This window comes from Diaphorina citri, unplaced genomic scaffold (assembly GCF_000475195.1).
Source record: "Diaphorina citri unplaced genomic scaffold, Diaci psyllid genome assembly version 1.1 scaffold1784, whole genome shotgun sequence".
NCBI lineage: Eukaryota > Metazoa > Arthropoda > Insecta > Hemiptera > Psyllidae > Diaphorina > Diaphorina citri.
In genome coordinates, this window is record NW_007379210.1 from 25,440 (window position 1) to 41,557 (window position 16,118).

Genomic DNA, 16,118 nt, shown 5'->3' on the forward strand with positions numbered 1-16,118 from the left:
TCTTCTTCTTCTTCTTCTTCTTCTTCTTCTTCTTCCTTTTTTTTACACCTTCTTCTTTCTCTTCTCCTTCTTCTCCTTTTTCTTCTTGTTCTTCCTCTTCTTCTTCTTCTTCTTCTTCTTCTTCTTCTTCTTCTTCTTCTTCTTCTTCTTCTTCTTCTTCTTCTTCGTGCCTTCTTGTTAGGGTTGGAATGAAAAATCCCCCACTATCAACTAACAGGCAAAAAACAGATCCTTCTTTCTTTTATCTGGGAAAAGAATCAAAGAAATATGTATCTTCTCTGAAGTCTTTCATTTTCATATGTTTATCCCTCATCATCTTCTTCTTCTTTTGCCAATACTTCATTTTTCCTTTTTTTGAAGATTTTATGGGTAGGTACTTCTTCCAGAGATTTTCTATTTTTTTTATTTTTTTTTTTTCAAATGTGTACCTAATAGATACAATTTTTTCTATTTTCCAAACATTTTGCTAGATTTGAAGATTTTTCTCGAAGTGTTGTGTAGGTAGGTATTCAAATTTTCCTATTTTTAAAGCCTTTTCTTCCTACTGGTTCATTTCATCTCATGTGATTTCTTTTTACCCTTCTCACTTGTTTATCCTTTTCAAATATTTTCTTTTCAACGTCATCTCGAGTTTATAGAATCGTGTTGAAGGTTCTCTTCAATTTGATTATGCATGCTCATCAAGTCATCACTCTCATCACCTATCTAAATATTATCAGAGACTAGGTATTATCTATTTTTTCTCTTCCTTTTTTTTAAGTTTCTTATTTTTCCAATTTTTCCTACTTTCTTCAAAGATTTTTCGATTTTCAAGTTTCTTTTTTTTCTAATTTCTTCAATGATTTTTCCATTTTTGAAAATCCTTTCTTATATGCATTCACTTCTTTTTCAAAGCTATTTTTCCCCACTTATCTATTACATTTCTTTTCTCTTCCTACCCCCCTTTTCTAATATTTTCTTCTTAACGTCAACTCAAGTTTATAGAATCGTGTTGAAGGTTCTCTTCAATTTGATTATGCATGCTCATCACCTATCTAAATATTATCGGAGGCACATGCACTCAGCTCCTGTATTGGATAGGGAAAGAGGATGCATATATTACATACCTCAATGCATATATGACAGGTATAATGCATATTTTACTATTGTATATTTTAGAACATATTTTACTAATGCATATTTTACTATTGAACGAAAGAATTGACTTAGGTTGCTTTAGCTTCCCCTTTTGAATTTCTGTTAACCAAGGGGAATTTCAGGCTGGTATACTCCTAGTTTAAAGGCCCTACCCCGGTATCCCAGCCAGACAAGCTCCCTGTTTAACCCATAAGAGCCGAGCTTTTTCTTCTTCAATATTTTCAATTTTCCAAAGGGGATACTTTGTCAAGTAGCATTATAACTAGAGGTGGAATTGAATAAACTATGTCTTCACTTGACTTGGACTATTTGAGATTGTATATTTATAATAGATACATAGGGGTTACTATACAAAGATTACAAATTATACAATGGTTGACATGTTTCGCACATCTCCTGATGGCATTTTCAGAACCACTCCAACTTTCAGGCATTTTCAGAACAACTTTTTCTTCTTCGTTGGATCTTGCTGAAATCTCTCCGCTTCCAACTCCGGACCGATACTGAGTAAATATGTCAAATAATAGTGAAAATAGTAGGAAATTTTGTTTTCTAACTAATAGACAAATCCCCAATGCACTCTGACGTGGAGTGACCGAGATATAAGCAAAAAAGAGAGGAGAGTTTGGTCAAGTTTGGTGTGACTTTAGTGTTGACCTCGGATCTCATGGGTTAAAAACCCCCCGGCAAGGCGACAAGTATTTGATTCAATTTTCTTTCTCCTTCACAGGTGCGGTCCGGAGCGTACGTCGGGGACATGGAGGGCTCCCTCATGGAGCGGTATGTGGCATTTTCAGAACAACTTTTTCTTCTTCGCTGAAATCTATCCGCTTCTAACTCCGGACCAGTACTGAGTAAACATGTCAAATAATATTGAAAATAGTAGGGAATTTTGTTTTCTAACTAATCGACAAATCCCCGATGCACTCTGACGTGGAGTGACCGAGATATAAGCAAAAAAGAGAGAAGAGTTTGGTCAAGTTTGGTGTGACTTAAGTGTTGACCTCGGATCTCACGCGTTAAAAACCCCCAGCAAGGAGACAGGATTTGATTCAAATTTTCTTTCTCCTTCACAGGTGCGTTCCGGAGCGTACGTCGGGGACATGGAGGGCTCCCTCATGGAGCGGTATGTCCGATCTCAAGTATCTAGAAGTCGTAGAAGAAAAAGAAAAATTCCGTTGGTCCTCATTTTTCCTGCTCTATGAAGCGCGACTGATATTGTGTTTTTAAAGATGTGGATTGTGGATATCCAACAAATATTTTTATACACAAAACGTTGTTCGTTCCTCATTTAAATATACAAGCTCTTCCCTATCCAATTCATTATCTCGTCTGGGTTTTAAGGTTTTTTGATGATTTCCAAAGATAAAGATCTTCATCAAACCTTTCAGTCCTCATAGGAACCGTAAAACTATTATGTTCGATTTTTTTTTTTTTTTTAAAGACGAGTCGTTTTTAAAACTAGACAAAAAGCAGGTCTATCAGTGTAATGCCAACCCTACAAAATCAGAACGGTTGGTCCAGTGGTAACGCGCTTGCTTGCCATGCAGAAGGTCCCGGGTTCGAATCCCACCATCGACAAAAATTTGTAGTGGTAACGTGCTTGCTTGCCATGCAGAAGGTCCCGGGTTCGAATCCCACCATCGACAAAAATTTGTACTCGTTTTTCGATTGCAAATAATTTACGGGTTACTTTCTGGTTCTCGTGTTGAACCCAGCACCTAAATGGGAAGTATTGTGTCTCTTCTCGCCCATCTGATGAGAGGCATACTACGGGATGGTCATGCTACGTATGCACCAGAAGAAAAAGTTTGAAATACCTATAGGGTGTTTGAAAAAGAAGGTGTACAAATACAGGCAGCACAAGGTAGGTTTTTACAACTTTGTAGAATTAGGTATAGAGCGTTTCATCTTTCAACTAGAAGATTTGAATCGATATTAGGGTCTGGCTAGGGGACCTTAAACAGGGAGCAGACCAGTGTCTTGCTGTGGGACTATAAAAAGAAAAAGTTTGAAATACCTATAGGGTATAGGGTGTTTGAAAAAGAAGGTGTACAAATACAGGCAGCACAAGGTAGGTTTTTACAACTATGTAGAATTAGGTATAGAGCGTTTCATATTTCAACTAGAAGATTTGAATCGATATTAGGGTCTGGCTAGGGGACCTTAAACAGGGAGCAGACCAGTGTCTTGCTGTGGGACTATAAATAGGGATAAGAGCAGCCAAACCCTAACAAGCTAGCTGGAGGTTACAAAGGGTTTATCATGATTCAAAGGAAAAGTACAGAGCACAGGTCCTCATGATGGTTGACTGCGGTTCGGGGCGGGACAAGTAATCTTGGCCGGAGACCAACAACCTCCCTCGGTGGAGCTACACCGCTACAACAAGGAAAATTAAGCCTCGTGCCCTCGCCTCGTGTAATTCAGCCATTAACTCTGGGTCAATTCGAAAAAGATATATGAAGAGATTGGAAATAAAGGGTGGTTTGCAAAAAAGGGGAATTGATCGAGTAATTGAAAGATATACCTACTGGATGTTTCAATCAAAAAGTGTCGTTCTGCTTCTGAGTGTGTTATAATGAGTGGCCACACTATATGGCCGATTGGGCCATATTAAGTAGGTGTAAGATCAAAGGATTGATCGATCCTATTAGAACGGTTTGGAAATTGTAGAAAGAAAAGAGGAGTGACTGGAATTAATCCAGAGGAGAGGGAAGAATTAGCAGGGGAGGGCAGAATTGCTGAATTTCGGGGATGGTTTGTATTTTGGAAATGCTAGAAAAAAAGTTGGTGCTTCTACATTTTTGGTAGGTTAGGGTCGTATTTAGATTAGATTAGGTTAGGTTAGGGTCGTATTTAAGGGGGTGGCGGAGGGTTGGGGGCGAGCTTCATTTTTCTCCTTTACTGAACGTCAGACTCCGAAATTTCGGTCGAATTTGGTTCCATGTTTAATTGGATCGTCTTGAACCGCCAAACGAGACCACTAAATCACCTGCCTCGGTGGTGTAGATAATAAAGAGGTGTGGTTGACCAACCTTTTTTCTCCTCCTACTCCTCTTACTGCTTCATACCCAATTTTATTTGTGGTCAACTTTCTGTTCCTCTATAAATAAGAAAGCTCAACAAATAAATGTTGATTTAACCTACCTACGTGATGGTACTTTTATTTTGACGTTCATAGTAGGTTAGTAGGTATCATTACTTAATTAGGAGATTTTTTCTTCATAAGAATTTACGTACACATATTAAGTTGATGTTTTCGAAAACATCTGATTAGATACGTTAGACACAAATTTTTAAACAGTTACCTATTAGTTGGGAAATTTTACTGTGCTTATGAAAATATTTTTCAAGTAATTAAATGACGTACCCACACCTCTTTGATTTACCCAACTTATTTGCTCTATACCTAATTACCTACTCGTGAAAGTCAATCATTATTTATTTTTATTCTCTTTGCAATTTTCAATGTTATAAACCATCGGCGCAAACGACCTACTGTCCGTAGTGGTAAAAAGCGCCTAAAAGGAAAAGTTAAAACCATGGCTTTATCATTGATGTCCTGTTATATTTTTTGTAGATTGACTTCGAACTTCTGACCTTCTCAATTTAATTACAAGTAGGTACTTGGTATTGGATCACCAAAAACTCCTTCTTGGACGATTAAAAATACTCCCATTAGTGAAATCTCTAAGTCATTAAGTCATTAGTGAAATCCACCATTAATGAACTTCAGTGGTGTTAAAGTGCTTAAATGTTAATAATAGTGCTTATTTATATTGCTCGCGTAGGACTGAAAAATCCCTTTAATACAGCAGTAGGCTACTACTATTATTGTGGTCAAAGTCTCAAATTAATATATTGAGTTTGAAATTCCATACCTCGGCTAGGATTAAACCCACGCCCTCCTGTTTATCAGGCAAGCGTCTTGACCACTACACCACCAAATTTGGTTTGGTTGGTATCAAATGCTCGCAAACCAATATGGTTGGTATCAAATGCCCGGAATTGACATTTTCTGTTGCACCGCTTTCCTTTAAGCGATTTCGCGGATTCACTGAATCCGATTCAGTCTAAAGGAGGAATAACCTAAGCAGACAGACAGAAGGGGTGAAACCACAACAAAACTGATCATCAGAAACCAAGATCTAAGGCTTTACTCATCCAGTTTAAATTCAAACTGTTAAGCGTTGATGGTGAAAACCACAATCATCAACAGACAAAACGAGTACAAACATATGCCTCAGGCTAGTTCATCTCATATTTCAATAGAGATAAAGTACTTGGTATCAGTTTTTTATTTTTTTTTCTTATTATTATTATTATTTATTTTTATTTTTTTTCCTTCAAGGTCGGGTACTATACTTTTTCGGCGACTGATCCGGAAGAGATAACCGATTTGATTAATTAATGTCTGTGATCAAAAAAAGACGAGGCATGAAGGTAAAGAGTGAAGATGATAAAATAAATACATACAGGGAGGCATGTAAAATTATTGACCGAACGAAGTGAAGGTCTATATGTTTTAACTCGAACGTTTTGCATTTGGTTTAGATGTTTGTTTATGTGTTTGTTCCGCTATCAGTCGCGATTGCCTGGTCCGATTTTGATGAAATTTGAAATTTTGAGTTCCTTGAATCCAAGACACATCGATCCTTGAAATTTTGGTGTCCCAGGTACAATTTTGGTCACGAACTTTTGAACACGGCAATAGATAAATTCTGGAATTTACGAAGTACCCGAGACTTTTATGGCTTTAGTGACAATATTCTCAGATAATGAGCTCTTCCACCCAACCGATTTATAAGTGTGGTTTATATTGGAGGTTTTTTATTCGCAGACGAAATTGCATTTACGAAATGGCCTCAAACTCAACCGTAAAGAGAGAGATGCGCCGACTTCTCATAAGAGTAATAAATGTATGAGTATACTTATCACTTACACAACTCAGGGGAATGACTATAGAGAAGAGGAAATAGGAATTCAGTCTTTGTAATTTGTCCGCAACCTTGGGAAAGACCGCATTTATGACCCTTGTAGCTTGTAGGTATACCCTTTTATCACAATGCCTGTTTTTGGACCAGTAAATTTATTGCCTGTGCGAGTATGTGGGTACAAAGAAAGAGTTTTGAGAATATTCCTCCTATACGGTTCAGAAATTTAATGTGAAATTTCAGATCTATAGAGTTTTAATGAAATTATTTTTTAACATGAGATATTTTTTTTAAAACAGTCAAAACCAAATTAACTACAATCCTCTAGTTCAGGTTTTAGATGCTATGGGGAAAACTACGTACCTAAGTATACTTATTATTACTATAGAGGACATAGAGGTAAATACGTATAGGTACGTACATAATGGGTAAATGAGTACGAACACTTATCTCACCCTGTCTAGGACTTCACATATAAGTACACATTGTTAAGAAGGAGTTACAAGTAGGTACCTATGTATTGTCTTCCTACATATTTTTAAAATCAAATTGTATTCGAGATATCGTACAATGTAAGGTGATAAAATCAAAAGATGATGACACGGTTTTAAAATGAGAAAAACAACACGGAAGCAAATGGGAATCTGTGAATTTGAGACTCAACCTTCGCTACAGTGCTGTTAAAATTTACACAATATCAGGATTCACATGTTGAAATGAAACAAGTAATCAAATTGGACTGATCAATCGGACGATTTCAAATTTTGGATTAAGATTAAGATAAATCTACTGCTGAGTTTTCCTCTTTTACTCTACCTTTTCCCAATTCTATTTGGAGCCGGCATTTCCATCCTCTACACTATCCATCGCTTCCTCTTTTCTCCTTTCACTTTATCTCTCCATCTTATTTTCGACCAACCCCTCCTCGTTTGATTCCCTACCATTAATCTTTCGACACCATGTGAGAAGTTCAGAAGTTTCTGGCTTCAACAGCTTATTCCTTCAATAGTCTACTGCCTTGCCCCCATAAGAGGAATTCTTTAATCGCCTTTTGGTTTTATTTGCAATTGGAATTATTTCAATAGAGTCATGGAAGTTGGAAAGGAACTTATCACTTATTTGTTCAATAGGAATCAATAGTGAGACACACACACATGTTACAGTTTGTTTTATATTTGCCATTCTGCCCTCCAAGCTCTAAGTTTGAGTTGAGACACTTGTCTTTGTGAGTATGCGCGTAGGCAACACTTGATCATTTGCATATGCTGATATACTTTTAGCTTTGTAGGTAAACTTTGCCTATGCTATGTATAGGAATGCCTGTACTAACTATGTCTTTATTCGTGCTTTTACATAGGTACCTATATTGTGGACAGTGTTTTTATTCATACTTTTTTTTATACCTAGGTGGTATGTAGAGTACGTTCATACGTTGGTCTTTAACCCTTAACTGGTCAGGAGGGTCTCTGACAGACCCCAAAAAAATTTACTTTTGTATTTTTGTTGTAGGAACTAATTTTAGGGGTTCGTTACTCCATTTTTAATGGGTTCCACTTGATCTTGATCGATTTTGGTTGACTAGTGTAGACGCATTTGAATTTCTACGCGATTCAGTGTAAATTCTGCTAGACCATTTTTGTACTCTATTTTTCAGGATGTCATTGGCGAAATAACTCGAAGATATTTTTTTTTTTATTATTATTTTATTTTTAACAGAGATCCCAAGTTAGATAAAACCATTTAAAAATGGGCATACTTTGGAATATTACCCATTTTATAGCAATGTGTAAGGTACCAAAACTTTTTTACCTGCATTCAGCACCTGAAATATGGGATATGCCATGCCAAAGATGGAGTCCGTTGGAGCTCAATTCAATTCAATTTATTTTTTTTGTACATAATATAACATTAAAAATACAACATTTCAATGAATACAATATTGTACAACGTCAGTTAGAAAAGAGCTTTTATTGCTGCTAATGCAATGGTACATGGACATGACCATTGCCCAATCTAAATCAAAAGAAAACAATAATCATGAATTCATTTTATTTTGTTGATCAATAATTTATTTACAATAACCATCTTGATCAATAGCTTTTTGGTCAATAGCTTTTTCATAAATATGCCCTAAATGCCCCGAATGTCGAAAACTTTTTATCGGTTCAAAATCGGAATGCTATGCCTCTTACAAACCAAAATAATAACAATAACAATTATAGGTAATGTACCTACTTTAGAATGAAATATGTCTCATTCATTTATTTCATATTAAATAAATAAAAAGTCATCTGTACAACTTGAAACTGCGTTTATTGAGACTGAAAAAAGAAACTGTCAAGAGAAGAAATTTTAAAAGAGAAGTAATAATAATTAAACAAAATTGACCTACCAACCTTTGTGTACCTACATATCTAATCGTCCCTACATAACCAGGTAAGTTTCAATAGTAAAGAATAATGATATAAAAAATAATTTAATACAATAAAATGAATTTAGTAAATAAAAAATAAGAAAGTCCAAAGTACCTGCTCAATGTATTTCAAATCATAATAAATTGAAATGGAAAAAAAGAAAAAGAATTTTGGAGACGTCCGTAATAAAAACAAAAAAGGTCTTGGCCATTATTGTGACAAAATTATTGGCCAGTTGTTAGAAATAGTTCTATTTTTTTTTTTTAAAGCTCAAAAAAGTTTCTGGCCACCATTATCATGACAAAGTTATTGGCCAGTTGTTAGAAATGGCGACCGTCAAGATTTTTATTAATATTACTATTACTATTTTTCGGGTCCGATTGAGTTGTCCTCGTAAAAAGTAACGACTTAATTGCAGCAATTCTTCAGTTGGCAAAATTTGTCACCTAGATGCTTAATTGCCCACTGCCAAAAAATACCTTTCTGAAGAGAAGGCCCAGAGGCTGGCCATCTTATTGGGGCAACATTTTTTTTTATTTTATTATTTTCAGCTTTGGATGCACCACTGATTCAGTACTAGGAGTAAATCTAGCAAGGTCGTGCATCTAGCATTTTCCTAACTGCGGACTTTACTTTTTCAAATGGTTTATAAATAAATTTATGTTCTTACTAACGATTGTGATGGAGAGATAGGAGAACTTGGTATGGAGGGAGGAAAATAGAATATAGAACATAGAAAAGGATAGATTAGAATAGAAGATTGTAGGAAAATAGAATAATAGTGGATTTCACCAACGACTTAATGAGAGATTTAACTAATGGGAGAATTTTTAATCATCCAAAAAAGAGTTTTCAGTGATCCAAAAAGTATCATAAACCCATATACAGTATGCCGATCTACTGGTGTACTTAGAATCCAAATTGAATAATTTTCAAAAGGGTAATAATAATAGTGCTTATTTATACTGCTCGCATAGGACTGAAAAGTCCCTTTACTCCAGCAGTAGGCTACTACTATTATTGTGGTCAAATTCTCAAATTATATTGAGGATAAATTCCATATCTCGGGTGGGATTGAACCCACGCCCTCCTGTTTACCAGGCGAGCGCCTTGACCACTACACCACCGAGGTAGGTTCTATAAACTATAAACCCATATACAGTATGTCGATCTACTTGTGGTCTTGGACCGGCCATCCACTATTAGGTGGACCTGATCAGGGACAGGATACACCTGATAGTATATGGCAGGGAAAATAGGTCCCTTAGGCTACCTGTCAGGTCTACCTGACGGTGAATGGCTGACCTTACGCCCGGCACTCATACTCAGATCGTCTGAAAGACGACGGTCTCAGAGACCTGAGTCTATCAGAGAGCCGGAACGTACGTGGTGGAAAAATCTAGACTGCCTGACAGACCCGAGTCTCAAGCTTTAAAAAGATGAGTGTTCCACCGCCGTTTTTATTTCGTAGCAATGGAACAACTGCTACATTAGACGCTTGTGGCCTGTGTCGTAGCATGCCCATCCCGTAGTATGCCTCTCATCAGATGGGCGAGAAGAGACACAATACTTCCCATTTAGGTGCTGGCTCAACACGAGAACACCAGAAAGTAACCCGTTGAAATATTTACAATCGAAAAACGATGCCTTAATCATTGCGAACACCAGTAACCCGTTGAAATATTTGCAATCGAAAAACGAGTACAATTTTTTGTCGATGGTGGGATTCGAACCACGATCGACCCAGATCTGACAGACGGTATGAGGGTCAACAAACAAACAGCTTTGGATGCACCACTGATTCAGTACAAGGAGTAAATCTAGCAAGGCCGTGCATCTAGCATTTTCCTAACTGCGGACTTTACTTTTTCAAATGATATAAAAATAAATTTATGTTCTTACTAACGATTGTGATGGAGGGATAAGAGAACTTGGTATGGAGGGAGGAAAATAGAATATGGAACATAGAAAAGGATAGAATAGAATAGAATAGAAGTATAGAAGTAAGTAGGAAAATAGAATAATAGTAAATTTCACCAACGACTTAATGAGAGATTTAACTAATGGGAGAATTTTAATCATCCAAAAAAGAGTTTTCAGTGATCCAAAAAGGAGGAGTTTTTGAAAACTCCTGTTTGGATCATGAAAAACTCCTTTTTTATCATTGAAAATTGTCCCATTAGTTAAATCTTTCATTAGGTCGTTGGTGAAATCCACCATTAGACTGAAAAGTCCCTTTGCTCTTGCAGTAAGAACAAGGTCTTATTTTTTGCGATAATCTTGTCTCTTCTCTTCCCTCCTTCTCTTCTCTTCTCTTCTCTTCTCTTCTCTTCTCTTCTCTTCTAAAGCCTTTTTTTCCTACTGGTTCATGTCATCTCATGTGATTTCTTTTTACCCTTCTCACTTGTTTATCCTTTTCAAATATTTTCTTTTCAACGTCATCTCAAGTTTATAGAATCGTGTTGAAGGTTCTCTTCAATTTGATTATGCATGCTCATCAAGGCATCACTCTCATCACCTATCTAAATATTATCAGAGACTATTATTTATTTTGTCTCTTCCTTTTTTTTTAAATAAGAATTTTTCCAATTTTTCCTACTTTCTTAAAAGATTTTTCGATTTTCAAGTTTCTTTTTTTTCTAATTTCTTCAATGATTTTTTTTCCACTTTTGAAAATCCTTTCTTATATGCATCCACTTCTTTTTCAAAGCAATTTTTCTCCACTTATCTATTACATTCCTTTTCTCTTCCTACCCCCCTTTTCTAATATTTTTTTCTTAACGTCAACTCAAATTTATAGAATCGCGTTGAAGGTTCTCTTCAATTTGATTATGCATGCTCATCACCTATCTAAATATTATCGGAGGCACATGCATTCAGCTCCTGTATTGGATAGGGAAAGAGGATGCATATATTACATACCTCAATGCATATATGACAGGTATAATGCCGGCATTTTCAGAACAACTTTTTCTTCTTCGTTGGATCTTGCTGAAATCTATCCGCTTCTAACTCCGGACCAGTACTGAGTAAATATGTTATATGTCAAATAATAGTGAAAATAGTAGGAAATTTTGTTTTCTAACTAATAGACAAATCCCCGATGCACTCTGACGTGGAGTGACCGAGATATTAGCGAAAAAGAGAGGAGAGTTTGGTCAAGTTTGGTGTGACTAGTGTTGACCTCGGATCTCATGGATTAAAGACCCCCAGCAAGGGGACAGGTATTTGATTCAATTTTCTTTCTCCTTCACAGGTGCGTTCCGGAGCGTACGTCGGGGACATGGAGGGCTCCCTCATGGAGCGGTATGTCCGATCTCAGGGCGGCCCTAGCGGCGCCTATCACACGAAGAGCGTCATTTCGGCGTCCGGCCTAACCGTAGATCTGCCGTCCCCGGACAGCGGCATAGGCGCCGACACTATCACCCCGCGGGATCCCACTGCCATTCATCAGGTAAGACTTTTTAAATAAAATTACTTTATTTTCCAAACGGGATACTCTGTCAAGTACCATCATAGCGTCTGCCTTGTAAGCGCTAGGCCGCGGGTTCGATTCCCGCCCGGGGCGTATTTTATCCTGATGGGATAATGTTCGTTCTCGGAACGGCTGGCTTTCTCCTGTCCTGTCTTCCTTCTCTCTTCGATTTCGGGACGATAAGACCATAGCAGTTACAGTTCCCTCTGTCAAACCTCTTTTAAAAAAAAGTCCCAATACTAAAAACCTTAGCGGATATAAGACAGTAAACCTCTATCACACAAAGAAGCCGAGAATACCGGCCTGAAGACCGAGTTGCAAAAGAATGTGGTCAAAGCGAAGTATTTCGTCCCAATGCGTAAGAATCAAGCTACCTATATCAAACCAGAAGCCAAATAACTAAAAGTAAATAAAAAAAATCAAGCGATATCAAAAGAGAAGCCAAATACAATCAAGACATAAAACAAGCAATTCACAATCGAACAATAAATACTTCAGGAAACGCCAGAGGGAAAACACATCAGGTTCAATAGAACTGCGGGCCCATAGAAGTAATAAGGAATTTGCTACAATTTGTTTTTTTTTTTTTTCTTTTTTTTAAGAGGTTTGACAGAGGGGAAACTGTAACTGCTATAGTCTTATCGTCCCGAAATCGAAGAGAGAAGGGAAGGACAGGGATAGGAGAAAGCCAGCCGTTTCCGAGAACAAAACATTATCCCATCAGGATAAAATCCGCCCCGGGGATGGAATCGAACCCGCGGGCCTAGCGCTTACAAGCAGACGCACTACCAACTAAGCTAACTAGGCTGGCAGTTTACAACCTTTACAGGGTCCGTTTGACATCAATACCCCATTTTTCACTAGAGACAATGAGAGAATCGTTAGATCGTTTCATCTATCATAGGTTCAAAACAGGAATTTGTATGGAAGCACACTGGAAACACACATTTGCTACAATTTGTTTTGTGTCCCTGAAAAGTTTCAACAGTTTACAACTTTACAGTGTTCCGTTGTGACATCAATACCCATTTTTCACTAGACAATGAGAGAATTGTTTGAGTCGTTTATCTATGCATTAGGTTCAAAAGGAGATTTGTATGGAGACACCACTGAAACACAATTTGCTACAATTTTGTTTTGTGTTCCTGAAAGTTTCAACAGTTTACAACTTTACCAGTTGTTCCGTTTTGTACATCAATACCCATTTTTCACCTAGACAAATGAGTGAGAATCGTTAAGATCTGTTCATCTATCATAGGTGTCAAAAGGAATTTGTATGGAGCACACATGGAATACACACATTTGCCTTACAATTTTGTTTCAGTGTGCCTGAAAAAGTTGTCAACAGTTTACAACCTTTACCAGTGCTTCCGTCTTGACATCAATTCATTTTTCACTAGACAATGGAGAGAATTGTTAGATCGTTTTCATCTATCATTAGGCTTCAAAAGGAATTTGTATGCCGAGGACACACTGGAAACACACATTGCTACAATTGTTTTGTGTCCTGAAAAGTTTCAACAGTTTACAACTTTACAGTGTTCCGTTTGACATCAATACTCATTTTTCACTAGACAATGAGAGAATTGTTAGATCGTTTCATCTATCATAGGTTCAAAAGGAATTTGTATGGAGATACACTGGAAACTCACATTTGCTTCAATTTGTTTTGTGTCCTGAAAAGTTTCAACAGTTTACAACTTTACAGTGTTCCGTTTGACATCAATACTCATTTCTCACTAGACAATGAGAGAATTGTTAGATCGTTTCATCTATCATAGGTTCAAAAGGAATTTGTATGGAGTCACACTGAAAACACACATTTGCTACAATTTGTTTTGTATACTCAAAAGTTTCAACAGTTTACAACTTTACAGTGTTCCGTTTGACATCAATACCCATTTTTCACTAGACAATGAGAGAATTGTTAGATCGTTTCATCTCTCATAGGTTCAAAAGGAATTTGTATGGAGACACACTGAAAACACACATTTGCTACAATTTGTTTTGTGTCCTGAAAAGTTTCAACAGTTTACAACTTTACAGTGTTCCGTTTGACATCAATACCCATTTTTCACTAGACAATGAGAGAATTGTTAGATCGTTTCATCTCTCATAGGTTCAAAAGGAATTTGTATGGAGTCACACTGGAAACACACATTTGCTACAATTTGTTTTGTGTACTCAAAAGTTTCAACAGTTTACAACTTTACAGTGTTCCGTTTGACATCAATACCCATTTTTCACTAGACAATGAGAGAATTGTTAGATCGTTTCATCTCTCAAAGGTTCAAAAGGAATTTGTATGGAGACACACTGGAAACACACATTTGCTACAATTTGTTTTGTGTCCTCAAAAGTTTCAACAGTTTACAACTTTACAGTGTTCCGTTTGACATCAATATCCATTTTTCACTAGACAATGAGAGAATTGTTAGATCGTTTCATCTATCATTAGGTTCAAAAGGAATTTGTATGCAGACACACTGGAAACACACATTTGCTACAATTTGTTTTGTGTCCTGAAAAGTTTCAACAGTTTACAACTTTACAGTGTTCCGTTTGACATTTTATTTATTAGTGCCTCAACATCAAATATATTATATCGAACTTTGGCAATGTTTATTATTTTTATTTTAGAATTTTAGGACCTAGATACTTGAAATGTATCTGTTGTCTATCACTATTTCATTGCTCTTTTTCGGTTGTTCTTTAGTAACTTTTGTCTTTGGGCTTTGTTATATTGATTATTTCATTGGATGGCTTTTGTTCCAAAATAGAATATTATCTCTTTTGGTTCATGTTTTGTTAATTTTTCTGGCCTTCTTCTTATTCTTTTCAAACTTTTGTCTTTAGGCTTTGCCTTATTGATTATTTTACTGGATTGCTTGTATTCCAAAATGCAATACCTATATTCTCTTTTGGTTCATGCATTGGTAATTTTTCTGGCCTTCTTTTTTTCAAACTTTTGTCTTTAGGCTTTGTCATACTGATTATTTCATTGGATATAGGTACACGTAAACCATACGAATATATATTTCAAAATGGAATATATCCTCTTTTGGTTCATGTATTGTTAATTTTTTGGTGATCTGTCAACACACAAATCGTCTGATTTATTTATTGTCTCCTGTCATCAGAATTTGAAATCCGAATCCCAAATGTCAAATCTTTCACAGACAAGATCTTCCGTCAGGGCAATGTAGTTGAAACTTTTGCAGGTATGATCGCTGAAATGTAAAAAAAAAAGAAAAAAATGGCTGGTTTTTTACTTTCCTTATCCTATAGGAAGGAAAGTAATTTATTATTAGTAATGTGACCGGAATATGACCTGAGTAGTGATTAGTGGAAATCTTACTGAGTTAGTACAGGCGCTCTCACTCCAAAAGAAGTAAAGAGGGGAAACGAGCTTCAGAACAGGGGAAATTGCGAGAGAAAAATACTGCTAATCAATAAATATTTATAAATTATAAATCAAATGTGTATATACCCTTGCAATATTGTAATCTATAATTATTGATGCAAATAAACAAATTACAATTACAATTACAAATATTAAGGACATGGAAGGAGCCCAGATATTGTTTCTGGGCGTCCAAAGGGTTTTAAACCCCAATCCTTCCAACGTGAAATAGGTGCCATGACTATTTACGGACACGGAAAGGAATACGAGTATTTCAAATTTTACAAAGTTCACTTGTACAAATTCAACAAGCATACCCGGAATTCCGTCTCGCAGTTGCCCTAGAAGCTCTCTCTGTCTAGATTTGGTCATCGCTGATAAAATTTGGTTTCGTTGAAGATTTTTGGTTTGTAGGCCTAGTCAAGATCAGCAGCCATCACCAAAAATCATCTCCAATTTTGAGAAATCCTAAAATGTCAATGAGATGCTGTGTGTGTACCTACTTTTTGGATTTTTTTTTTTTTTTTTTTTCTNTGGTTGTCAAACTAAAAACATAAACGAAACTCAAATATTAGGCGAGTGAGGAAAAGTTTTCTCTCCCGCAGTCTCTGCAGCTGCACTCTGTGTATTTATGGTGATTTTAGCGATCAAAAATTGATCATATCTCAGGATCGGTTTAGATTTTCGCAAAATCCTTTCTTATTGCACACCTAGACCATAAAAGGAATATTCCTACCAAATTTCAGCTTTCTAGG

The 16,118-nt window shown here is 36.4% G+C and overlaps 1 protein-coding gene across 1 annotated transcript in view; it reads left to right on the forward strand.

Annotated features, from left to right (window-relative positions):
- The window catches only part of LOC103517229, a gene marked incomplete at its 5' end in the record, with an annotated part of 36,271 nt that extends 22,978 nt beyond the window's left edge, over nucleotides 1-13,293 (forward strand). The window contains 2 exons of the mRNA XM_026829399.1: nucleotides 11,742-11,939; nucleotides 13,285-13,293. Coding sequence (XP_026685200.1) covers nucleotides 11,742-11,939; nucleotides 13,285-13,293 — 207 coding nt within the window. The remainder of the gene's footprint in view (nucleotides 1-11,741; nucleotides 11,940-13,284) is intronic.
- Nucleotides 13,294-16,118: the final 2,825 nt, after the last annotated feature.